The sequence below is a fragment of the Phoenix dactylifera genome, chromosome 14 (genome assembly GCF_051530095.1).
Source record: "Phoenix dactylifera cultivar Ajwa chromosome 14, Ajwa_hap1_PhDact_Kaust_v1.1, whole genome shotgun sequence".
Classification (NCBI taxonomy): domain Eukaryota; kingdom Viridiplantae; phylum Streptophyta; class Magnoliopsida; order Arecales; family Arecaceae; genus Phoenix; species Phoenix dactylifera.
The window spans coordinates 28,312,538-28,340,487 of NC_143203.1; the positions used below are offsets into that span (position 1 = coordinate 28,312,538).

The window sequence follows — 27,950 nt, forward strand, 5'->3', positions numbered from 1 at the left end:
TTTGCTGCAATAAACATTATATAGAACGCACTGGCAACAGGAATAAAGTGCACAAAGATAGATATCTACCGTGATCTTCTGTCAACGAGTTAAAATGAATTGACCAGTAAGACTACAAAAAAATGCAAAGCAGGGCAGACACCAGAAAATAGAACCATGGTGCAGGATATCTGGGCAATATTCAAATCTAAGGTCTTAAAAGTAGGGTATCAGCTTTGGTTGAGATGCTAATAACTGTCAAGTTGAACTGACATAGAGAACTGGAACCAGTCCAGCCATTTTCCCATCTCTCCCAGGCCGTTTTTTCTTCACCTGTGTCAAAACATTTGTGATCCGGTTTTAGATACTATTTTGAGTTTGACTACTACATTGGTTGGTGTCAAATCAAATCATAGAAAAGACAAATGACTTCTTTAGACTTACATAGTACCAACCATCAACCTCATAATCAATCTCAACCTCTTCTCCAGCAGTCAAACTTAACTGCAAAAATGACAATCCAGATTAAGAATTGTGTTATCTTCTGTTTTTTTTTTTTCCTCAGAAGAGTTGTGTTTAATCCATTACAGGATATACATAAGAAGCCAAAAGGATATTATTGCATGAAATCAAAAAGAAGGCATCAAGGTGAATAGGCATCTTCTCTTAGACAGCAAGCATTTCTGCAACAATCAAGATAGCAACCTTCTAAGAATCTACCCATCTAAAAGATGTGAAGTTACCTCATCATCACCACCAGCAGTGAAATCATACAATGCTTTCCCAAACTGTGGTTTCTCAGAACCATCTGCATCATCCTGAGAGCCAAAACTCTGAGCTCCACGCCCTGCTAAAGGGTTCTCAAAAGATTCAAGTCTCTGCAGAACAGATGTCGAGTACATTGGGGGTTCTTCCCTGATCTGAACAAGGAGCAAAATTATAACTCGACGGTTTCATTGTGTAAAAAAAGATCAGAGACAAAACTTGAAAATAAGGCTAACCGGAGATCCTAGACCCTCATTATTTGACGATGGACCACCAAAGGAAGTGTTGCTGAGTCTACTTGAAGTGGTTGTTGACCTTTGCTCCTGATTGGATCAAGTTCAGATAGGTTAAAATTTCTCTTTGTTTAGTTATGAGGTAAATCACAAATTTTGTCCAGTGAAGTGCTTGTTACTTTACAGCAGTAGTGTCCACTATTATGATATCTCACATGGCAGCATATATATATCACAAAGCCATCCATGCTGGATGAGATAATGCCTGTAGTTATGGTTGTAGTTGTGTATTACGAAGACATAAGGTTGAAAATTAGGTGTTCATGCCAATTTTCAAATCAACCTGATGCTGTATAGATGAGACAAGGCTCAGTTCTACATTTAACCAAGACACAAACAGCTCAACCAAGCAAGGAATACCCATAAAGAAACTTGAAAAACTGTCACATTAAACAGAAAACAATGAAGAGAAACCAGTAACTGGTAAATCTGAAGTTACTTGACACACAAAGTAAGAATTTTCTTTTTTCAATAATTGCAAAGTTCTGTATCATGTCCCTTAGTCCCTCGCTGTCTAAAGGGGCAGTTGGCTACAATTAGAATGCGATGTTGCCAATACAACATATAATTATAATTATATAACCTCATTGGCATAACTACAATAACCTTGCCCATCAAGCTTAAAATTTCAGAAATTTGCATATGAAATACCCATGCATCTGTGACAATATAATTGATTACAGAACCACAAGACTGGGCTTCTCATAAGATTGTAAAAACAGGAGAAGCACAAAAGAGGCATAGACAGAATTGATTTGTGATTCATGGTCATGTAACTAAATATGCAAGCTAATTTTGCTATTGGTATCTGCTTTTTCAACAACATGGGATGGTTTAAATTCAATTAATGATGAATCAAGTTCAAATTAACATCATATTTGTATACTTCTACTCTGTAAATTGAAGGGCAAATTGTTACAATACAAGCCTGGCATTTCACACCATATCAACCTCGCTGAGTTTGATTCTTGATCAAATATCAGCACACACAAACTTATAGCCGTGAACAAGTTTAGCAGTAATTCATCATCAACACTAAAAAAAAGGTCATTCACTCATGTGCATGATATGGCTACTTGCCTACTTGTTTGACATACTCATTCTAACCATATCATGGCACACTAAAAGAGCATGGTTTAATGCTGCAAAAAAAACAAATTGGAGGTAGGGCCACAAATAAAGATGGAAGATATAGGAGAGGCATAAAATATATTCATGTGCATGCATGGGTCCTAATAGATGTCTGTGTCTAAAGGAGAATTTACAATAAATTTTTTAATAAAAGCTTTCTCAGTGTTTTTGTGAACAGGATGATACATGTCATCTTTTTAGAAAAGCAAAATCATAGAGTATTAAACATTTATTTGAGCAAGATACATCTGTAAGAGAGGGGGAGAAAAGCTTGATAGCATCCAAATTTGGAAGAGAGTTTTTGAGTTTTTGGAGCGGTGCAACACCCTAGATGTCAATATTTGTATTTTGGCAGTATCCAAAAGCAGGAGCAAGTTCCTATAGTATTGCAGAAAGGTTACTCGAACTAAGCCATCATAGTTTAACCACACATTTGAATTTTCTATCTTCAAAATTCAAATGGTCATAAAATATTTCAGCTGGTGAAAAGGGAATAGTATCAAGTAATGGAGTTAACAATGCTGGTACCAATGCATATCCGGTTTCTCAATTTACTATTCAAATGCAAAGAGAATTGCTAAACCAAGTATTAATCCAAGAAAAGATTGAAGAACTAAGAGTCATATCCATCTGATACAATAGACTCACAAATAAAGAGAAAATATATTCTCATGAATTTCAGGACTGATTACCGGTTGTGAAACCCCATAGCCTGATGGACGCGAACTGAACAATGAAGGATAGCTCACGCCACCAAAATGGGATGATATGGAACTCTCAACAGAACCTGTTGACTCAGGAGAGGATGTACCAGATGACCTTGCATCATCTTCCTGAAACAAAGAGGTTAACCATTAAACTTCTTATTTCAAGAATGCTGATCAGTGACCAATACTTGCAAGGACCATGCAATTGTACCTCTGCTTCATAAGTTTCCAGAATTGTCTTAGCCCACATATCTTCGTAAGTGACAGATGGCCGGGAGGTCATGTTCTCCTCCACATCAGGAGCATCAGTTCCAGCACCAGTAAGAAATTCATTCACCTAGAATGAAGTATAGATAGCATGAACTTTTTAATGATCTGTACAAGACACATATCACAACAGGATATAGAAAAATACATGAAGCTTAGTAAAATAGAGTAGTCATCATAGTAAAAAAAAAAAATGAAGTTTTTATTTTGTTGCCAAAAGTACTACTCCATTAAGGTAACCTTATGACAAGTATTTCATAAATTAAACATAGAATCTTTTTGTCAATGTTTATACTGCAGTAGCTAATCCATTTTATTTATCCTTTTGAGTCGCAGATTCATACAAAACCAACATCATACAAAGATTAAAAGTAAATAGGATAATTATCACACCTTTTCCATTGCTGGAACATTGCTGCCCCAGGCACTATCTTCCAAACCTGTTACCCAGGCCATTGCCAAATCAGGATCAATGGTGTTAGCCTCTTTAGGTGTTTCTTTAGATTCATAAACCAGGTCAGAAATCCCCGTAGCAACAGCAGGATCATTCAGACCACTTGATGCACTAATGTTATGCCGGTTACGGTAGATCTCAATGAGTTTAGCACTGTCATCAAAGTCCAGTAAACCAATACGAGAGATCAGAAACAAGTAACAGGCCATGGAAGTATACATATAAAGGCACATATGAAGTCAAGTCGTCTAAAAGTCTAAAATTAAAGAATTCACACCCAAGATACCAAATATGTATTCCCAGCTTCCCAAACATTGTTGGACTTTTTGGTTGTTGTAAGATGTACACTTGCCCCACATCATGACGTAAATTAGTAACTTTTCATCCTTCTGAATAACCAAAAGACCCCCAACATATTGGAAGCATAAACCTGTGGGATTGGTAATTTTTGCCATTTTAAGGTGTGCAGAAGCCAAAGTTCTGGTTGGCCAGCTGAGTACGACAAAGCACCACCATAATATATGCATGTGTATAAGCAATATGTTCAAGAACTCGGACTGAAGTATATTTCCCATTTTTTAACAAACCTTAGAAGAAATACACCTTAGGTTAAGCTAACAACTAACAAAAATTCTAGCACAAAATTTATAAGATTGAAGGAGAAAGATAACTATAGTAAGATCTCTCAGATAAAAGTGTAAACCAGCAAGACTTCAAGTCGAATGAATTGGTGGTCTTGTTGCAAAATCAAAATCATATGATCCTTATATGTTAGAGGTGTTAATGTGCATCTATGAAGAAAATACTGTAACAAGTTCTAAAATTGTCAAACATGCATTTCAAGAATGCAAATATTTGAGTTCTAAGCACTAGAAATGATTCAAAAAGATGATCGATTTCAAAAATCCTCGAAGGGAATGAGCTGGATTGCAAACAATTACATTAAGTACATAAATTCACCGCCATAACTGATTGCATTCTAAACTGCTCTGAGGTAAGTCTTAACAGGTAACAAGGGCGGTTACCTTGTTCTAAAAGAATGCTATTTAATATTGAGCAAGTGTTTCAGTTTACTTAACCAAATATATAGAGACAAGAACATGCTCCTAGACCTTTATCATTGGGTTACATTCTTATCTATACATCACCGGCCTTAAATCTTCAAAGAATTTCCTTTAAACCACAAAGGTTGTGGCAATCACATAGCAACACCATTTCCACTACATGCAAGATCTCTTCCACAATCCATTCACCATCTAGTATAATACATTCAAGACATGGAGAACAATCAGACCAAATTATCTCTTGGCATACGTGATGATAGTCGGGGTGTCTTTCACCTGACTATAACCCTAATCGTCAAGCCTAATTCCAGTTATTTGAGGTTGATTTCATGAATCCTTCCTCATGAGTCATTAGGAAGATTTGCTATCCACTAGGTTTCAAAATCCTTCCCCATGATTTCCATCCATTTTAATTCAAGCCTTTTGCCTTATCATCTCTAACCCTTAGACAAGAAGCCCATGAGTTCCTTCCCACCCTCCTTAGTTTTCCCAAACATCCACTTTAGCATCTTCATCTATGCCATGTTCGTATTGGCTAGTTGGAACCTTGGACCTTTTCTACCAGCCACTATTCCATGCAGTATAAATCTCCACTTCATGCATCTGTCTCTAATTCTAGATATGCTTTCATCTAACCTTCCTCTCTACTCTACAATACATTCAAGATAACAAAAATGATGCAGGTTCATCTATTCGCAATCTGTTTAGCTAAGAAGATCTCATATTCAAGCATTGCTTTCATATTTTTGTTTCTGTCAGATAAAGTTCTTTATTGAATCATGAATCATAAGAGAGCTATATGTTAAACTATTTTTTGTTAACTTCTTTTTCTTAATCAAAGTTTCTTTTATATACACACATACATATAATCAATATCTTGATTTTCTTATCCCTGAAGCATGCCTTCTCTCTTAATCTTTGACAGATTATCAAATTTTAAATTTTCTAAAATATTCCATAACCTGCATATGCGGCTGCCATGTATCTTTGATGACATCATGACCAGAAGTCTTAAAATTGCATGAATGCAGTCACATAATAGACCTGAATGTTCCCACCCTTTGTGTGCATAATCTCTTGGAAACCCAGCAGCGCTCTTATCCAACAACTTAAACAGGATATTCACCTCAAGAAAATGATATCAAAGTCATGCCTTCAATAAATTAGGGTGGATTCCAGTACCCTCCCTTCCAGAAAAGAAAAAGGATACTGAAATCATTCTAACTAAATTAAGCATGAATGTTTCTTTAATATCTAACTTAAGGTAGGCTGCACCGAACTGAACCGCCCAGGTCGGGCTGTACCGAGCATACCCGGTGGGGAACCTGGTCGGTTTGTCTATTAAACTCGGTTCCGGCCTCGAACCGATCGGAAAAGGCTATCAGACCATTATATGAAGTGCTTTGAGCCGTAAACAGCGAGAGGTGCCCCTAAATAGGCTTTTTGTATCATATAATGGAGAGGACAAATATTCAAATCAAAGAGGCAAATCCAATGTATGCCCAGAAGTACATCGACATCATTGAGCGGCGGTGAGACTACCAGATGGGTAAGGATTTGCATCTAACAGGTAAGAAAGAACATTAAAAATTAGACTGCTTCTGTACTTGTACAATTTTACTAGGACAATAATGAACTCAATCTACAACATACTATCTGAATCTTGGGTTTCAGTATACCGTAGCTGGAATCGATATAAATGACGATTTTCTAGCCGCTCTAGTAATGTAATTTACAAGATGGAGCCTAATCCAGAAGTCACGACCCAATGTCTAGAAGAGATAAGTTAACGTAAGTGACATGTATAAATTAACTAGTATCTTCAATTATTAACATATTACAACATAGTTTTTTTTCACAGACCAAAATATTTAGAGAGGGCACCGACAGTTTTGGAGTCTTGACAACTGTCGTAAGTAAGAAAAGTATGAATTTGGGTATATTATACATTAGGAGGATATTTACCTGGCGTTAGATGGTTACTAATATGATACTATCTTATATATAATTTTTTCCAATATTTTTGCAGTTGAATGGTGGATTTATTTTGGTTTGTTTGCGAAAAATCTTAAGTAACTAGCTATCTGGATCCTCTCCCAAACGGTTTCCTCGAGTGGTTGTGAGCACAATTGGTTCACCTTCTCCTTCATCCATAGCAAGCAGAGGACCTGTTTGACTTGGAAGCGCCTCAATGACCTTATATAAGTTCGCTACAATCTGAAGTTGAGGCTGAAATGCATTCAGGAGGAAGTTGAGCTAAAATACACAGATCCGATCTATAGTGCTTTCATTGATGATGGCAATGATCCTATGAACGGATGACTCATGGGCTGGCAGCAGAAGCCGAAGCTTGATGAGCAAGGATCGCCTCCACGATAGGCCAATTTCGTAGCCAGTGAAGCTAGGGTCGATGCAAGGCAATGGGAAAAGAGTAATATTCTACGAATCTTTCCAGCCAAATCGAGGCATTCTTTTAGAGATATGATCAGAGATGTTTAGACGAAGCCACTATACTATCCGGTCGACTCGATTAGGAGGACGATATGCATCCTTCCAACATAACCAAGCAGAGAAAGGCACGAAGCGTAAGCAGGCAGAAAAGAGTACAAACTACAAAGGGTATGCAGACAGCGAGTGGCACGAAGGATAAGCAGACAACGAGTGGCGCGAAGGGTAAACAGACAACGAGTGACACGAAGGATAAGTGGCAACTACCTAGGTAAGTGGCAATTGCCCAACACATCAAAAAACAAAAACAAAAGGCACCTACAGCTCCAATGGAGAATGTGGATGAGCCAGTTCACTCGGATTCATAGACCAGGAGCAGCAGTTCTGGTGGTCATAGATCTGATGCCAGAAAAGGATGGAAGATATGAGACCACCGTTTATGAGACAACCATAGGGTAGTCTTCAATTCACCGGTGAGTCCTAGTTTATGTATGCTACACAGGATATAAATTATGGTGCACAATCTGGTAGAGCCCATGAGGATACGATTGCATATAGAAGACGGGCTCCTCGAGGTCATTCAGAAGACACGATGCAACTACAAATGACCTCGCATGTGGAGTAGGATTCATAAACATATCAGATGCCGAGTCATATATTGGATTTTATTACCCGCAACCACAAGCAGCCTATGACCCATACGGATACAAATATGGATATAATGCGTCTGAGGCATCTTCTGGTGGTTACTCTCTACCAGCCTGGAACATCTTACGGGTCGAATTTTGCTGCCGACTTATTCGAATGGCCTTCACAGTCGTTTTATCAGCCAGAGGACACCTCTCAGAGGCAGAACTTCAGTGAGAGATCCGAGAGTGCTTATAACCCAGAGCACATTTTTTAAAGAATGAAAATACAAGATTATAACGCTGCTTAGTTAGAGGGGTGGGCTGATCTGCCTTCTGACTATGCTATGATCCAGATATCTACGAGATACATCGCCACTCGAAGAGATTTTAGATATTGCTATGTATGTTGTACTTTAAATATATGTAATTGATTATATTATTTTATATCTTTCACCTCACTACTTGATTTAAGGATATTTCATGTTGCTTCTTGTAACATGCAACATCTCGCTAATCATTTTATATTTTGTATCATTTTAAAACAATAAGATGCAACATTTAGATTAAATCAGAATCATTGAAACATCAACAAACATAAAAAGAAATAAAATAAAATAAAAATTAGACTTAAAATCATTGAAAAAGTTAAAAAATATTGATTACCAATTAATTGCACTTGAAAACTCAAAAAAAATAGGCGTGCTAGAACTAGCACGCCTAAGCATACTGTGTATCCGTACAGTACCGAACCAATATGTACCGACCCATCCGCCGACCAGTACGGGTCCTGATACCGGTTCGGTAGACCTTGATTTAACTAAATAAGTCTTAGAAAGATGGTACCAAATAAACTCTTAAATAAACATTAGAGCATCTATTCAATAACATATAAGCCAAATATAGAAAATAAAATCAGATTAAAAATGTTTTCCAATTTCAGCTTTACTATATTAACATGGTATATGATCCCACAACCTTTTCTCAAAGGTTAATAGGTTACCTAATTCAGGCACGGCTTGATATCTGATAGGAAGTATTGTTATAACAACAAGCATCATAGACATTACAATGAGTATTCCATGTAAGAGCACAACATATGACTATAGACAATCCATAAGACATCTTAAAGTCATGGTCGGAATACAATGTTTACTTTTTTCCATGAAAAAAATTTACCATAATTGCTCTAATTCTTCGTGGTTGTAAAGATCGATAATGAAACCTTACCTGGTCGGTCCTAGAGGCAAATATTTTGCTCTTGGAACATAACAGAACAATGAAACTAAATCAAGGAGTTTCTCATGAGTCTCATATAGTTTCTTGAGTTCTTCATCTGTCCATTCTTGCTTGTTGTTATCATGATTGCGCATATCTCTGCACAGGAACATATTAAGCAAACATATATCAAGATACAAAATAAAACGTACCGTTCAAAAAAGGAACATAATATTTCACCTCTTACCTAATCAGATCATCTTGTGCTCTATACATTTCATCAAGGACCTTAAGCATAGGACTTATTAAAGATCCAAGACCCGTACCACTGGCACCTTGATCTTCCCCATTACTAAGTTGCATTTCTGAGAACTGAGACTGGACACCACCAAGAGCTAAAGCATGTAAAAATTCATATATCTGTAGCCTGTAAGGCTCCCCTGATCTGATTGCCATAGTAATTAAGGCTTGAACAGCAACTATTCGAACCTGAGCAGATAGCCTTAAACTCAGAAAAGAATATTCCATTGTCTAACTGTAGCTATCAATAAACGAGGACTTGAATAGATCATAAAGATACAATTTTGTCAGAAATACACACCTCCCAGCTCCCACTGAAAGCACACCGTTGAAGCCGTGTTAATGCACTGGCAAGAGTAGGATTTCGCGAACTGGCAGCAGCCACCATTTTATCAACATCCAACATCATTAGTGCAGTGCCAGGAGGTGTTGCAGACTCCCAAGCATATTCAGATGCAGCATAGTTTGCATTTTCACCGAGAAACCATACCTGTGCAAACCATTAGCAAATAAAATGCATTTATTTGCAGTTCATTATATGTTTGTACAAATTCAGCCCTAGATTCTTAAACATTCCACTGTAAAGCCAAAATTCCTTACTGCAGCCTGCACTAATCTTTGCAATGCCAGAGCCGATTTTGGATCAGCTGCAGATACTCTATCAACAGATGTAAGTCCTGATGTTGACTCGGGCTGGGGAGGTGGTAACACAAGAACTATTGTGACTGCTTCTAAGGCTGTATGCTTCCCATCTGGTCCAGCCCCAACAAGACATGTCTGGCGAAAAAAGGAAAGAAATAATTTAGGTGAAACCGTGAAAGTAACATTTGTTGCATATTTGTTTAATCTTACCAACATATCAGGGATATAAAAAATGCCAGAATCCATGTTCACAGAGAGATGGTATACATAAAACTTAAATTATACATATGGAAAGAGGAGATTGGACAAGAAATTCAGGAAAGTAAACTTTGCAATGGTAACTTCTCAAACTTCAATGGCAAGTCCGTAACAATTTTACACCTAAACAATCAAGATGATCATACAATAGAAACACAAACCAGAAAAGGTTGTGATAAAGGGATGCGTAGATTAGTCTACAGATAAATATTTGAATGATAAGCAAAATCAGAAAAAGAGAATATGACCAAAAAAGCTCACTTGCTAATACCTATTTGATAAATGATAACCAAGCTGAGAGTGGAAACTTGAAATAAGCACCATCTCTGCATGATTCTCTGAGCTCTCAAAGTATCTCAGATAAAAGTAATAGTCTACTCACTTTTCCATGATTCATGTTGGCATGATTCACAAATAAAGAACAAGATATGAACAACTATTGGTGAACCTGCTTCTCTAAAATTGTCATATTAATGTTGAATATTTGCCCTTCACTGGACAAGATTTCACATTCTCTCCCTCTCTCTTTTTAGCTATTTTTCTCAAGTGTTTATTGCCAGCACCATGTGCGGCATGAAACAATGACAGCTCAGGTAAGAGAACTGGAAATAAAAAAACTTTGAAATCAAAGAGATTTTGATGGAGGTAGTAAAAAGAAATTTGAACCAGAAATTTGGAGTAATTGATTTACTTTTATTGACATACACATCCACGAAATGCAAGTAAGAAGCAGCATAGCTTTCATGGACAAAATTCAGACAAGTAACAGATACCAAAGTATGAACTTACTTTCCATAGCAGTTGCAAAACATCAGCATCAATCTTTCCAGGGACTTTAGTGGCAAATATTCGTGCAATTTCAAGTAGGGTGACTGCCATATCAGGAGTTGCCTGGTATTTCAAGCATAAAAGAGAAAGAAATAATTATATCATACAGAACAATGTAAAAGAGAAACATCAGAAACTGAAGACTATTCATCTAGAAATATAATGGTCTTGAACATGACAAATTATTCAAAAGAGTAAGAGCATGAGGAAGAGGGTGAAATATATATGTTGATGTCATGTGGTGAAACCAGTTCTCTAAAATATTGTGCAAAAAATTGCAGGAAGTTTAGACCAATATTGCCATCTGCTGGAATGTCATTTTTTCGCCGCTTATATGATACTATGACATGTTATCCAAGCATGTATCATACTTTACAGAGAAAGGATGCAGTGATAAGGTTACTGTTTGAGTTGGAGAGCACTTACAAAATCGTTTAAATATACAGAGAGATGCTCATTTACTCGCAAAATTACAAGGAACCTGAAACTACTTTCAATTCCTAAGATAATTTGAATGAGCATTATGTGATCTCAAATTTAAATCAGAACCTCACCAGCATAGGGGTCTTACATCCAAGCTAAGAGTACCGTTGAATTTTTTTTTTTAAAAAAAAATGTAAGACTGTAATAATAGAGTAAATTTCTTCAGGCAATATCTAAGGTGGCAATTTCTGACCGGACCCACCCACCTGTCAGCCCCCTCTAAAATAAGGATCATGGTAGTATCCATTGCGTGGACGAAGGATGTGCCTTCCTTTGTGCCCAATGACCGTTGGATCATCCACTACTCACTCTGAGATTTGTGTAGGCGGATGACTGCCGGAGTTCGGAGTACTTTGAAATCTGTGAAGTGGGCAATCCAACAGTCATCGTCGGGCGTGAAGGTGGATCCTTCTTTCGTGCGAAGGACAGCACATCCTTCTTTCGTGCCAAGGAAGGCGCATCCTTCTTTCGCATGAAGGAAGGTGTACCCTTCTTTTGCACGAAGGATACAAACATGTTCCCTGAAATAAATGGGCTTCAGTAATTGCTAATAATTGAGTTGGGTTTGGGTTTGTCGAGACTCAAAACCAACCTAATTATAAATGGGTTGATATGGACTTGGCCCTCCCATCCGGTTGCTTACTATAGGTTCGATAAACTTTCCTATGCTATTGGTAACTGTGTGGTAGACCTAGTGTAGTCAAGGATTGTTTCGGATTATTAGGAAGGTTGGAGAATTAACAAGGTTACCTCCTCGGTATTAGACCCCGCAATGGTATCATGTTGGTATAGTGTTAGTATGCCCAGTATAGAGGACAGTTTGGCATACCAAAACTCAATATGCTCCTTGTACCAAGTCTTAATTTAGTATCAGTACAATACTGTATTGCCTGGTACAGGGCGGTATGCACGGTTACGGTGAACCTTGGGACTTAAGAAGATTATAAAATACACTGAAGAGAAAAGTCGAGGGAAAACTAGTTTTAGGGTTAATCATGTTTTCTTCATTACTTTAATTTTTTCTCACTTTGTTCGGATTTTCAATCTTAATTTTCTATTTTCTGATCTATTTATTTTTTCAATTACTAAGATATAGTATCCACAAGTGAAGCTCTAAATTGGGTTGACGGATTGGGTATGGTCCATTAAGATAAATAGGAGAAGGGGTTGAGCTCACAAGCTCTCTGAAATATTGTGCAAAAAATTGCTGGAAGTTTAGACCAATATTTCCATCTGCTAGAATGCCATTTTTTCCCACTTATAAGATGCTACGGCATGTTATCCAAAGTATCATACTTTACAGAGAAAGAGTGCGGTGATAAGGTTACTGTTTGAGTTGGAGAGCACTTACGAAATCATTCAATTATATAGAGATGCTCATTTACTTGCACAATAACGAATTACCTAAAACTACTTCCAATTTCAATGATAATTTGAATGAGCATTATGTGGTATAACATTTAATTAGAACCTCACCAGCATAGATGTCTTACGTCTAAGCTAAGTGTATTGTTGTAAGTTTTCTCAAAAAAAATACAAGGTTGTAAACTTGTAATACAAAGTAAACTTCTTCAGGCAACCAAGAACCAGCAGTACATTTAAAATTATCAGCAGCTAGTATCTAGGAGTGGCAATTTCGGACCAGACCCACCAAGAACCCCTCTGCAATAAATGGATTTGGGTAATTTTTAATAATTGGGTTAGATTTGGGTTTGTCGAGACTCAAGACCAATCCGGTTTATATTGGTCAGTATGCATTTAGCCCTCCTATCCGGTTGGTCACCATAGGTTGAAAAAATTCTTAAATTCCATTCCCTCGCTTCTATGGTTTCTTAGTGGTTAACTATGTGGTAGACCTTGGTCTAGTCAAGGGATTGTTTCAGATTATCAGGAAGGTTGGAGAATTAATAGTTAAGAAGGTTGTAAAATGTATTGAAGAGAAAAGTGGAGGGAATGGCACTTTTAGGGTTTCATCATGTTTACTTCTCCACTTTAATTTTTTTCTCACTTTGTTTGGATTTTTCATTCTTAATTTTCTATTTTTTGATATATTTTTGTTTCAATTACTAAATATACTATTAACAAGTGAAGCTCTAATTGGGTTGATGGACTGGTTATGGATCCATATAAGATAAACAGGTTTATTCTTTTCAACCCGATTATAAATATTTGGGTATGGGCTGGGAGTTTTTTGACCCGATTTGAATTTGACACCTGAACCCAATAAACTGCCACCCTACTAATGTCTAATATAACAGACCTATCCAATCTTTTATATATACTGGAACTCACTTAAAGTAACTAAAATTGGAAAACTTATGCAAAATATAATAAATTAACACAAACAATAACAATCTAGAAAATATTAGCCTAAAAGTCTAACAGGCTATCTGATACATCATAATCATGGTTGGCTAATTTATGTGTCCATCATACGAGATAACGATATGCATACTCTGAGAACAGCAAAATATTTTTCAATGCAATACTTGAAAACACAAACAAATAAACAACATAAGAAAAAACATTTTTCAGTCATTAAAAGTACACTGAACTAAAACAAGCTTAAAATTTTCTTTTTAATTGGTTAGCTACATCCATCTGACTTAAAGGTGACAAGAAGGCATTTGACTGGTATCACACCAATCAATTCCTTTTAACCGCGAAGACTCAACAAAGGTAGAAGAACAGATATCAATGATTACCGAGAGGGGGGAGGGGGGGGGGGGGGGTACCTTGAACCTAGCATGTAAAGTAAGTAAGATATCATTCAATAGTGCCGAAGGCCAAGCAGGATCAGACAGCTCACATGCAATGATAGATTTTAGTTCTTCGAATGACTCTTGTGGATTTTGCATCCAGATCAAAGCTTTTATCACCATTCCTCGAACATAGACACATTCACATGCTACAGTCGTGCGTACTACTTCCATTAGTGAAGCTAATAAACCTGCAATTGTATCCATACCGCCTGCTCTACGAGTAACTGCAAACATAACAAAGAACATCATCTACATTAAATTGTAAGAAAAGTAACCACTTTCATATAATAGATGTTGCTAACTGTTATATAGGAAAATCTAAGTGCCAATCGAAGGCAATGTTGTGAATGTTATCACCTCCAGAAGATGACCATCCATATGCTTACAAATATAAGTTCTTATTCCTTGAAATTTTTCATTTGAATAATCTGTCATTATAGTAAAAGGTAATAGCAAAACGTAAACATCTTCGCATTCTTGACCACTACCTTTCCTTTTCTCTAATTTCCTCCAAATCTAGGCAAACCTTCTACTGTTGCTTGACCATTGAATGCTCAAACCATGTCAACTTGCCAATCAGCCTTCACATCTCATGCCATATCCTCTCCTCTCCAAAATGCCTCACCAATTTAGAGGATTGATATCTGGTTGAGAGATGATGGCAAAACTTTTGCATACTTTGGTAGATCCTACTTTGACCCCTTAAGCTGGTCCATGATGGTAGAAAAGTCACTTGCCTGTGGTATATTGCACCTAGGATTATGCAGCATCTGTTTTCTATTATACGCTAATGTAAAGCAACCCAACTATATGGGGTTAGACTAGTGAGCGAATTAGAAAAAAGAGGGGGAAAAAGGCATGCAAGGGAACAAAATAAAAGTTTCATTCAACACTCAGAGCAGACCAATGCTACAAGGATAACATTCTGATCAACAAGTAAGGTATGCTCAAGTAAGGTCCCTTGACTAAGCAAGGTAAATGATGGACCTAAGTGCACAACAAGACCAGCAAACTAATCAACAGGCCTGTTGGATTCATGGATAGTGTGAGAGGCATTGAAAAGGGAAACAATATCGGACTAACTCAAATTATCTCATAGAAAAAGGTGGTAGGAAGCACAAGCATGACTACTCTGACTGATACAAGAAAGGCAGCTAGCACAGTAGTGAAGCCCCCTTCAATCCAAATGAAGAGGCATGCAGAGACTCCACCTTCATCCTATATGCTCCCAAGCCTCTCTGTATTCTACTTCAGTGTCAAAACACATGGTAAAATCAACCAAATTGACTTAAATAATGAAGCTGGCAGTGATCTGAAAGGTAAAACCTGATCTCGAACCCTCTAGATGAACTATCCTGTCAAAGTTGATCATAACCTACATGGGATTCTAGTATGAAAACAGGGAGGAGGATGGGTTCAATAAGGATACAAATCCTCATTGAGGTAAGCCCCAAATCATGGTCTGTCATACCGGCCGGTACGGACCGGTACGTATCGATCTGGCTTGGGACCGGTACCGGATCAGCGTGAAATCCGATACCGGTAGCTTATCGTTGGAGAACCTGTATGGGACCGATACGGACCGGTACAGACCGGTATGGGACCGGTACGTACCGGTCCGGGCTGCCACCGGTACGCTGATCGATACCGGTATGGCGGACCTTGCCCCAAATAATGCAAAATTTAGGAGCTTCGGCTTCAAAAATAAGTTAAAAAACAAGACAATCATCTCACATTCTAATCCATGTTCAAGCAACTAAACAGACCCTAGACAAGTTAATTGTCAATATCTTCCTCTTATGAGCAGTACTGGTATGCTACCCTTTATTAATCGATCTATTTACATGTTTATGTTGTTGGGAATTGTGTCCCAAAGCTAATTTTTTAATTGTAAGAAATTGGATTATGTATATGTTTTATTAAAATGAATAAAAATTTATTCTAGCATTTTTCTATTCATCACAAGTGATACATCTTCAAATTGAACTCCTGTGTATTGTGATGAAGTCCATCGGACTAATTTAGTGGATAAAGGAGGTTTTATCATTTAGTCCTTAAACTAATTCGCGACCAAATGATGAGCTGTCAATTGAACGATAGCTATGTCAAGCATAGGTCGTTGTATGCCATTTAGTTGGTTGTCCTTTTAAACCAAGAAGTGTGGAGACACTGTATGGCATACAGGTGAGATGTAGCAGTACATCGTCACTGAACAGTGACTCACCTACGGAGCACTCCACTATCGGGAGTTAGCTCGCGAAGCATATGGGCATAAGTACCCCTTAGACCCGAGACTATCACGGTGACTTGCAAGCAACTCACTGTACTTAGGCACTGGACGACCTGAATTTCTAATTCAGGGATCAGAAGGATGCTGGGTGCAGTCAAGTACTCGCGAAGTCTGTGTATGAGTCAAGATGGGATTGACCACTCCAGATTATAGGAGTTGATGTCTCGCTGTATTTCAATTCAGTAAAACCTTGGCTAGGGTAAACCAAGTGATAGGTCACTTGATTTGATTAATTGAAATACACTATGGATGACCGGATCCAGAGTTTGACAGTCCACTCTGAGGTCATCTTGATCATCGATGGTCATAGGGATGAATTATGCAATAACCATACATCTAGGTTCTTGAATGTTGCTTTGCATATTCGACCTATCCGGACGTCGGGTATCATTGCTAGATGGTCACCTCGATTAGTGCATGGAGTAGTCCATGTACTACCAGCTTAGTGTTCGAACCTATTGGAGTCACGCACATCAGTCAAGCTAAGTAAGAAGGTCTTGACCCAATTTAATTAAGAATTAAATTGTGGGTCATTTGGAATTTGGTTCTGTCTATGTTCAGCTAGCACTGAACATGAGGTACATGCTAAATTTCATGGATGAACAACTAATTAAGTCTGTATTTCGGGTCAATCAAGTTTCAATTAATGTAATTGAACTTGATCAGGACTCAATTGTTGAGATTGGATTGATTAGGTCTCAATTAGTATAATTGGGCTCGATCATGATTTAATTGGAATTTAATTTCGTATTTGTTCTGATCTAAGTCGGACTTGGATCGAGCCGAAACTGGATCCAATTGAATCTCCCATGAGTCAGACTCATGTGGAATTTTTTCGGGTCAAAAATCATTCAAATGGGCTGTCAATTTGGTTTAGAACCAAATAGGCTTGCTTTATTACAAAATGGGCTAACCCATTTTCTATTTGGCTAATCCCCATATCCCATTTAAATGGTTGATGGCTGACCTGTTTTAAAATCCTCTGGACCATTAACAACCGTGGACCCTTAAGAGTTTTTCTTATGAACCGTGATGGGAGAAACACCTGGGAGCAAAACAGAGCCTTCTCCACCGATGCTTCAAAGCTACGCCACGCCACCGTCCGGCCTCCGGCCGCTCTGCCGTTTGGACCGGAATGTCCGGTTTTGAACCGGCTACATTCCGGTTAAATTTGATTTTTGAAATCCGGCTGTTATCGGATGAATTGGACGATTTTCTCCACGTTTGTTTTCTGAAACAAACGTTACGAATCTTACATTTAACTCGATAACGGCAACTCATAACTTCTCTTAAATCCTCTCTGCGTTGGCCTATAGATAGACCAACGTTTTCCTCTTGAAGGAGAGAACGAATCAGAGAGGAAAAATTAGAGTGAATCTATCTGTGAAATCTTTGGAAGAAACTTCACAGACAGAGGCTTCGGTGGGAGTTTTCTAAAGGAGAAGAGGAAGAGAGAAGAAGTGGTCTTTCTCTCTCAATCTTCTCTCCAGTGGCAAGCATCCAGATCCGGATTTCTGGTCTCCTCTCTTCTCCTCTGCGATCGGTCCAGAATCGAAGCTCTCGGGTTGGAAATGGGAGAGAAGGAAGAAGAAGAAGGAGAAGAAAAGAAAAGTGTTTTCTTCTAGGGTCCTTTTTGCAAAAAGTGTTTTTGCAAAATACAGATATCGTCCAACCTTCCTGCGAAGCTCGACGTGTGCGCGAAGTAGAGGGCCTACAAATCTAGGCCTCGCGAAGCAACGTTCAAAGATCTAGATCCGGTCTACCTCGACCATCTTCCGCTGCGGGATCGAGGTATGGTTTACATATTAGTATGTTTAAGATTTATAATTGTTATAAAAAAAAAAACTAATTTTCATGTCAGGCATCCGATTTTATCGGACAACTCGAGAAATTTTTCCTTCATATGTAATTGTTGCTAACAATGCCACCAGTCACCCACTCTTATAGTCCAATTGTGGTGTTTGAAAGCATGATGAAAGCCATTACTATTCTATCTTCACCCACTCTAGCAATCCAACCTTATGGTGCAATCTAAAGCTAACTTCTCAAAATTTTCAAGCTTGTTCAAAGAAAAAAAGCACTAACAGATTCTTCTAATTTCCAACATATCTCAAAATGGAAGCCCTTTATAAAATTTCAAATACATTGTGGAAAGTCATACTTGGAAAGACCATTCAAATGTTCTTAGCCATGAAGATGTAGTTTTCTCCAACTTTCCCTTCCTACACCTATTTAAAATCCTTATATTTCTTTTTAACTTCACCAGACTATCCCATATTTATTACCTAACGTATCCACTTCCCCTTCCCAAACTCACTATAGCCTCATAACCATGATGTCAGCATCAGATTGCCACTTTTATCATGAGATGCAACAGCATGATGAATTAACTTGCAGGGTGGCTACGAAAAATTAAAGTGCCTTAGTTCATTGACCCCAGCATTTTCATTGTAAGAGAGGAAGTGGAAGAACATGAAATCAACCCCTGATTTGTCCCTATAAATGAGATTCAGTCTCTTCTTTAAGCTCCAGCCCTTTAGCAATCGCTTTTCCTTCCTGCGTTAGAGACAGAAAAAGTCCACAGCTGCTCAGTCCAAGCTGGGACATTGTCAAAGGTATATATCTTCCAAAGTGATCCATATGGAACCATCATCCTCCATTCACAAATAGAAGGAAATTCAGTATTTTCACAGTCAACTTTTAGAAATAAATGTTTGAACAAGAATTCCACCCGTGCTATCTGGTTGATGCATGAGCATTAATAAAATTGTTGAAAGTTTACCTTCAGAATGCGAGCCATCATTGGGATCTGAATCAAGGGATTCGATATTTTCAGAATATGCATGAAGTTGGGATTGTTCATCAATGTCACGGACACCTAAAGCATATGCTGCTGCCCTGCTTTTTCCCATTTCCTGAACAACTCTTGCAGCTGCATGAAGCACAGGGCGAGAGAAGCTACGGAAAGAACTCTCCAATCTTTAAAAAACAAGAAAGAGAGAGAGAAAAGAAAAGGAAAAAAGAAAAAAAATTAAGTAACTAGAAAGCTGTTGCAGTTAACAAATAGCCAAAACTTGGAGAAGTACTTAGGAAGCCAAGGATGTAACATCAAGCAAAAAATTCCATAAACCTTCTCATTACAAATTTGATAAGAGGTTGAGGACGCCTCGCTTTATTAGCAGGTTTCCCGCTACTTGGTTTTGGTGGAAGAGCATCTTTTGATTGACTATGCTTTGATGATACTGATGGAGCCTCAGGCAACTTGAGAATTTCTCTAGTTAATCGAATCCATCCAGCAGCTCGCTCTTCAGTCCTACAATAGAGGAATCAAAGTATAAAAAGAGGTGGTTTCATCACTTCAAAGAAGCAATTAGCAAGTAATTGCGATGCAATAATCCATATCCAATTTATTACAAATAAAGCACCTTTCTGTGTTATTGAATTTTCCCAAGACACACAGTATTGCCTCAAAACAAACTCTGTCACTGGGATCCAGAAGAAGTTGATAGAGGAGAGAACTATACTGAGATGTAATGTCAGGCCTCTCTGCATAAAAATATTTTAGATTAAAAATCCAACATTAATCCAAGAATAAGAGAGAGAGAGAGAGAGAGAGAGAGAATTTAGAAGTGTGTGAGACAACTAAACGTACATACCATCCAATGCACGGGCTCTAGATAATGTATAACAGAGTCTAGCAAGGAAAAGTCTAGCAAGAACATCATGCAAATGAAGAACATCCTGCAAAGCACCTGCTTCATATAATACCTGCTTTTGCTTAGCATATATAAACTGGAAATGCTATATGCATGATCAACCAAATATGAAAGATATCATCTGAGGTAAGAGTTTTTTTCTCTTTTCTTGGGGGGGTTAATATGGCAATAACAACTTTCCAATGACAACAACTGATAAAAAGTGAGCCCATTTGGCCAGAATGTGGAAAAGGCATGACATTATTGTGTCAAAATAGATGGATAAAAATCTTTGCAAATGAGGTTGGAAATAGTTCTTTTTAAAGAAATGGTTGGCTAAGTTGGATCCATAAAGCCAAACCTGGATGGATAAGATAAAGCTTGACAGGTAAGGATTTTGGATGGGTTGGTATTTGCTATGGCATCTATTAGCCATCTATTCTGACTAGTCTGCATATTCATTTTTATTACCACATTCATTTTTATTACTACCAAAATTGCATTTCTATATATTATGCTTTAGTTATATTGATTTTCAAGCCATTAATCTTCAAAGTCTTCCTCCATATTTCTAGTTTCTACTGTTAAGTCGGATATCAATACTGAGTCCATTTATGTGTGGCAGTACAGGTTTAATGCCACCCCTTTTGTTGGACCACTCTGAATGGGGATCCACTTGTCTTCCTGCAGGTACCTTTATAGTGCCTCTTTTATTAAGAATATAGAAAGCTCAAATGTGCAAAATCAGAGGTGTCATAATCATAGCTTGTACGTCCGCTTTGTATCATGGCATCTTGACAGTCTAAAGAGCCCATTCTCCCCTCCAAGTCTAGAACCTTCTCTTCTTGATTTAGTTTTTAAAACTTAAAGAAAAATGTTTTTTCTCCAATTTCAGAATGAAGTTTGAATTTTAAATTCTTCAGCTCATAGCACGAGTTGAAACATGCCTTAGATCCAAGAATCCAAACCAAATTATGATCTTTGGTAACTACAAATAGTGAAGGTTCATGATCATGTAAAACTGAACATAATAATATTTTTATGACATTTTATAACACAAAAAATTCTATATTATTTTCAGTGAAAAACTTGAACATGGTTTAGAAATAATAAAAAAGATTTGGAAATGTACCTCCAGGTTGTGCATGCTTTCCTGCAGGAAAAAAAAGAAATATAATATAAGTTTGAAATCCAAATAAAGGAAACATCACATAGCACAAGTACAAGGATGCTATTGTTGGGCCAACCCACATTCATAATTTATTTGTAGAGACATAACTTTTCACATTGAGTGTGTTTTTGCCAAGATACACAATGAGAGACCCTCATGCATGCAATTACACATGTAGATGTAAATGTTGGAATTTTTGAGACATCAACAACAATTTCATAATGGTGTCAAGTTAAAAAGAAGATTAACCTAAAGCCATAGCAACAGAATAAGGATCTCTTGCAGCTAAATCTGAGATGATTGCCAGTGCATGTCTTACAGCAACTGGATCAGCAAATGAAATCCTGCAGTTATATCAAGCTTAAAATATTATAAATCAAGAAATTGACAAGTAATAAATTTGTGAACAAGATTAAAATTGAAAATGTAAATCACAACATGCGCATATCCGATCGTGACACTTAGGCTACGCTGCAAAAAGATTCTATATTTATAGATTTTTTAATCCATTTGTAAGCAATTTTCCAGTCTTTCATATTCTAACATTTGATTGCACTTGTCAAAGCTGTACTTTATCTATGCATGCATGCATACATGTATGTATGACTTGTTAATCATTAACAACAAATTTTCATATGAAGTGTTCCTTTTCATCAATAATTGAGATTGTGCTAATGACAGTCTTTTCCTGTCTGGTCATGATTGAACCACCAAAGGGTGAAATCAAAGAAGATACAAATTCATACTGTTATTAATAAACTCCTGGGAAATTATACAATATATCTACTTACCCCTGCACAGCTCGATGGAGGAATGCTGGATTTCCAGGATCTAGAGGAAGTCTTCTTAGAGCACTTAAAGCACCATATTGCAAATTATTCCGAATAATAGACTGCAAATATAGGAACCAAAATCAATTTCTATACATCAAAAAATAGATTGTTCTGAATATAAGACATAACAAAACCAATACGGGTCCTAGTCCTGGAAGAAAAATGTAGGTTGGTGTTAGTTATGTCAAACAATGAAATGGATCTAAATTTGATATTCATGAATGTAGGGTACCCCTTGTTGATAGAATTTGAAAAAAAGGATGTTTCGAATTAAGATCCAATAAAGCCTACCCAAAATAATTGGAAAAAGGCTTGAATTAGATAAAAGATATAGATGAGAGATTGGTTAAATATCAATTCAGGCATAGCTCTTCATAAGCAATTACTAAAAGATTAAACTCGAATTTGCACCACAAATTTACACATTCAACAACAACATTTGTGTGTTTATTTTAAATATTAGTTGCCAAAACTGGATGCAGGTGCAGGAGAAGGTTCAAGGAAGCAATTCTTTAAAAACAATTGTTGAAGGAAGGAAATGCATAGGGAGTGGATGCCAGTTCAAGTTTCCAGGAAGATTTTGAAATGGGTACCTTAACCTAGGTCGATTACTCCTGCTACTAAGTTTTAAAGTGAAAAAGGTGAGCCTGTCAGGCTGTCAGCAATAAGTTTCTGCTTGGGAAATCATATCCAATAATATCCTCACTTGTAAAGAGAACATATCTATACCATATAAAGCTACTAAAAGTTGCATGACCATCTTTTCTCTAAAAAAAATAAAGCTAAGTGAATAAACTATAACCTAAACCATCTAGCCTTTACCCAACTACTTAAGGCTAGCTTTATAGATCCTCATTCGCTAAGTATTCCTATTTACAGCCAACTCTAATGCTATTCCAAGTTTCTCCGCATACATTCTCACAATATCCATCCATACCTTAGATCATCCCCTTCTTTTCTTACAACCTTCAACATAAACTAAAGTATCTCTCCTTATTGGAGCCTCCTCAGATCTTTGTTGTACATGTCCATAATATATTATCTTTCAATTCTGAAGTTGACCGAATATAAGCATAATACGTAAAAACAATAATACATGCAAAGGTGGCAAACATATGAGACATGATTTATTTATTTATTTATTGGTATATAATTGTTATAGGTACAAGCTAAGGAAGTGACTAATGTTAAGCTTACTAAACCATCAAAAATCAAGAACTAACTAATGTTAAGGGCATAGAATTGTAGAATATATGTGAATATAACTTTTCAACAAGATTTGTTGTACTGATCGGTACTGTTGCATACTGACCGTACCGTACCACAACGGAACCAAACCAATATGTGGTACGGGGGTATACCGATACCCAGTACGCCGAATTGGATACCATACTAGGCATATCGACATTATAATATGATGATACCAGTACGGGGTCTAGTACCAAGACAGCGAGCCTTGCACTTGAATGAATGCAACTTCATCTAAACTTTCAATACGCATACAAAATAAGTTAATATCTGACCTCCTTATCGCCGCCTTTGTTAAAAATGCCTTTCCTCCGCTTTTCTTTGGTATCTGCGACCTGAAAGATTATAACATAGTGGAAATTGAGCCCACCAAAAATTTCCTTATGTGCTACAAACAAATAGAATTACAACAATGGACTGCTAGGATGAACATATAGATATAAAAATGGGAGAGATAGTACAATGCCAGTTAAATGCTTAAACTAGCATCAACACATGCAAAGTTGTTTTCACTATCACTGTTAAAACACGTGAGCTCTTGCTTTTGGTAGTCATCTTATAAAAGCAATTTGAGTAGATGCATAGGACAGACCTCCTCTAAAATGCCAAATACAATTTCATACAACTTGCCCAATATCTCAGAACTGCTTGCTGAAGCAGCACTAAGGGCCTTCAGAGCTGCAAGCCTTCGTGCATGAACTTCAAAAGACAACAAGTGAAGTTATTAACCCCCAGAAAAATGAAGGAATAAGAAACAATTCAAAGAAAAAAGCAATATAACGGTTATAGTAGATGAAATAAATATATCTGATTTCACTTGTAGTATCCTTGATAACCAAGCATGACCAATTCGAACTAGTATGTGCCCTGCTAATCAAACAATCTTCTTCGGGATACAAAAGGCCTTGGCCTGTCTTGGACGAGGCAATAGAAGTAGGATATCATATTCCAGTCAACTACATTGACAGGTCAAAAAGAATAAATCCTTTGTGGCACCTAATAATGGATGAACGACGAGAAAACTCATAACAACTTTTATTTGGTATCTGACTACCAAAAAAAAAGTCACTTTTGGAACTGTTTTGTTTTACAACCATGAGAAAGATGATGTTGGTACCTATGCCTCCAAAATGTTATTTAACTGCCATTCAGTTAGCACATATTAGAAGTAAAACATGTTTAAGACCAAGGTCCGCCGTACCGGTACCGGTCGCCGTACCGGTACCGGTCGGCGTACCGGTGGCATCCCGGACCGGTACGAAACCGGTGGCGTACCGGTGGCGTACCGGTCCGAATCGGTGGCGTACCGGTCCGAACCGGTCCCGTACCGGTTCTTCAACAATAAATTACCGGTACCGGATTTCATGCTGATCCGGTACCGGTCCCAGGCCGGCCGGTACGGACCGGTACGGCAGACCATATTTAAGACATTAAAAATGTAGTTTTTCAACCATGCTCAAGCCAATACCACCAATAGTTTTCACAGTGATCGCACATGGGAACAAATTCACACCTAACTGTTATTTAGTAAACCCACAATGGCACACCAATAAATCAGGTTATCGTTACAAAAATATGGAAAGAAACTAATTTCTCATTTTGCTCACAATTAAAATCACTAATAGGATCTATAACTGCCCAGGACAAGACAAATCAAAGTTTCTCGCATCAAAATAAACATCAAAATAGTGGACAGTTGAAGTTCATAAGCTTATAGAGCCAAGTTCCCTTGCAAATTCTTATTGAAAAATTCAATACTAGTAGAAGTGTTATGCTAAACTTTCTTCATGAGTAGTCCAGGCTGCTTGTTCAAATCAAATGTGGCTGGTTACTAAATACTATTAGATAGGGTGACAGTCCAAGTTGTGCCTCAAAGTCCCTAACACAGCAAGCATTGAAGATAGTATTGTTCTAAATGGCTTATTGGCAACTGCTGCAGCTACGTTGCTTTCTCCATAGAAAGGTAAAATGATGACCCACTGGATCTCAACTGTGAAATCATGAGAAATGATAAAATTTGAATCATAACTGAAAAATGAAATGCTGGTGGTTCTGATTATAAAGTACAAAGGTGATGATGAATCTATATCAGGAGAGCAGGAAATAAGATACCTTCAGTGTCGGCATTTGATGCCTCGGCAGTAAGCTGCTCTACGATTCGAGGTATAACATCAGCTCTTGTGACCCCACCAACAGCATCAATATCGGCAAGTGCATCCCAGTTTGGTGTGGGAATCCCACCACCTGGACTTAAACCTTGTGGACCACTATCTGATAAAATTCTGGCCAAGTAGTAATAAACATAGCGCAGGACACTCCTATCCTCACATTGTTGATGAAGCTGTAGAAGGATAAAACAGCATGGAAATTAAAACAGATTTACCACATTATGTATGAGCATATAAAAACTACTCTGTTTAGCTTATGCATCACCCATGCCATAAAAGTTAAAAAATGGAAGTCAGGTTAAATCTTATTATTACTTGAGAGATGGAAAAAAAAAGTCATACAGTATGAAGTAATAAAAAAATGCACTTTGAACAGAAGAAATTCAATATACGCCAATTAGAAAAGCCCATGTGGATCACTTTGACTCCTTTTGCCTTTATTTTCTCCACCTTTTCCTTCATTTTATTTCTTCTTCCATCTACTTTTCCTGTGCCATCTCTGTTCCCAACAAATGCATAGTTAATACAACTTTTTGTTTCCTCCTAACTAGCAAATTACCTTTCGAATGCCTGGTCAACAATCACATTAATGTAATCAACAATCCTTAGCTAGCCATTGCACTTCTTCCTAATCAACTAGATGACTGTATTTTTCTCAAATAACTAGTTCAATCATTGGTTGGGTAGGTAGAGCAATAAAAGCAATATATGATATATTCGCGTAATGATTGACCAAATCATGCACAGTGGTATGCAAATGACTTGGAAAGGTACAAGTCCCACCTGAATATCAATCACATCTGTAATTCTAGATTTTTTTCATATACCACATTTCAATAAAACTCCGACCACTCTCTTAACCAGCATTACTTTAAAATAGCAAGATGTAAATCTGGCAATATAAAAATTTGTTAGATCTGTTAGGATTTTTCTTACCATGCCCTAGGGAAACCAGCAAACCTAGAGCTAATCCAGCAAATATTCCATGATATTGTGATATTTCAACTGTCTATTTGGTATGACAGAAAGCTATTTCAGCTCCCAACAAAAGTCACTTAAGGAACAATTGATAACCTTTGTCCAGAGTTTCAAAAAATGAGTTCTTATGCTATCCAATTCTGGGAGAATCTTAAGTGTGTAACTAAAAACGGCTAATCAAATATTATAAGATCATGTGCTAAGTGTCTTAGCCCAATGCAGTTATGCAGTGAACAAACTAAGGTCATAAACTCGAAAGTTTTAAAAAAAAAATCAACAACAATAACTAATAATAATTAGATAAACTTATTTTCCTTTCTTCCCAGTACTTCTGAGGCTTGTTCATTCATGCATTCGTCCAATAGATCTAGACTTGATGAGAATCCAGAGACTACAACTAAATGCATCAAAAGATTCAACGGTCACAAGAACGCCCAAGGAGAGAAGGCATACCATGAGAAGGGATGGAGCTACAGAAGGATCCACTGAATTATATACAGCGAGTTTGGGAAACACATGATGCACTAACTGCCTCTGGGAGCTTTTCTGAACAGAACAACAAGAATAAATTAGATCGGAAACCCTAAGAACTATTCAAATTAAAAAAAAAAAAGCAACGGAAACCTGATCAGATGTGGCGGCGAGTTCATGAATGCTCCGCACCAACTGAGCATAAGACACTGGCTGCTCGGAATCAAGATCCGTAAAGATGTTAGAGCATAATATACACCGAGCAAAATAACTAGAAAAAACGAGTAGATCAAGATGAAGAACCCAATTCTCCCGTAAAAGTTCAAGAAAAAAAAGGAATTGCTACCAGGTAAAGATCAAAAAAAGAGAATGAAAGGGATTGCGGGAACGAAGCGACCTTTTTCTTGTGTTTCTGTGGATTGGTCTTGACGGGGTTGAGAGCCTTGGCCGCGGAGATGGTGTCGCTCTGGATCTGCATCAAGGTGGCCCTTTTCGATTTCTTTTCCGTGGTCACCGGTTTGCCGAGCGTGGAGGAGGCCGCTGCGGAAGAGGGATTTGCGGCCGACGCCGACGGATCGGAGGTGATGAGATCCATGAGCGTCGTCCCAGCGGACTCCTGGCCGGACGCCATGGTCGGAGGGCGCCGAAGAGAGAGCTAAGTTTTGAGCTTCTCCTCCCGAACGGCGACCCAGGGTTCAAGATCGCCGAAAGCTTATCTCGGACGCTTTTCCGTGAAGGAGAACGAGGAAATTGGGAGAGGTCGGAGACGGTGCTCCGAGCTTCGCCGTTAAAGCAGTTTCTTCTAAAACCAGCGTGAAAGACCGCCAAAGTCGATTGCGAAGCAACAGCCCACCCCTTCGACTATGGGCCC

At 37.7% G+C, this 27,950-nt stretch overlaps 1 protein-coding gene across 2 annotated transcripts; it reads right to left on the bottom strand.

The window, feature by feature from the left end:
• Positions 1 to 27,950, bottom strand: LOC103713729 (uncharacterized). Of its 2 annotated transcripts, XM_008800746.4 has the most exons (26): positions 27,477 to 27,950; positions 27,233 to 27,292; positions 27,062 to 27,154; positions 25,575 to 25,803; positions 24,055 to 24,161; positions 23,738 to 23,797; positions 22,173 to 22,273; positions 21,631 to 21,725; positions 21,343 to 21,363; positions 20,172 to 20,267; positions 19,941 to 20,061; positions 19,646 to 19,828; positions 19,298 to 19,494; positions 14,199 to 14,449; positions 10,942 to 11,043; positions 9,853 to 10,029; positions 9,554 to 9,742; positions 9,200 to 9,441; positions 8,965 to 9,111; positions 3,536 to 3,749; positions 3,087 to 3,212; positions 2,861 to 3,001; positions 981 to 1,067; positions 723 to 899; positions 424 to 483; positions 1 to 312 (listed from the first exon to the last, which is right to left on the bottom strand). In XM_008800746.4, exons 1-26 carry the CDS (start codon positions 27,708 to 27,710, stop codon positions 238 to 240), a joined length of 3,585 nt encoding a protein of 1,194 aa, XP_008798968.1. In that variant the 5' UTR covers positions 27,711 to 27,950; the 3' UTR covers positions 1 to 237. The 2 variants fall into 2 exon arrangements, with proteins under 2 accessions (XP_008798968.1, XP_026662997.1); XM_026807196.3 differs by lacking the exon at positions 20,172 to 20,267.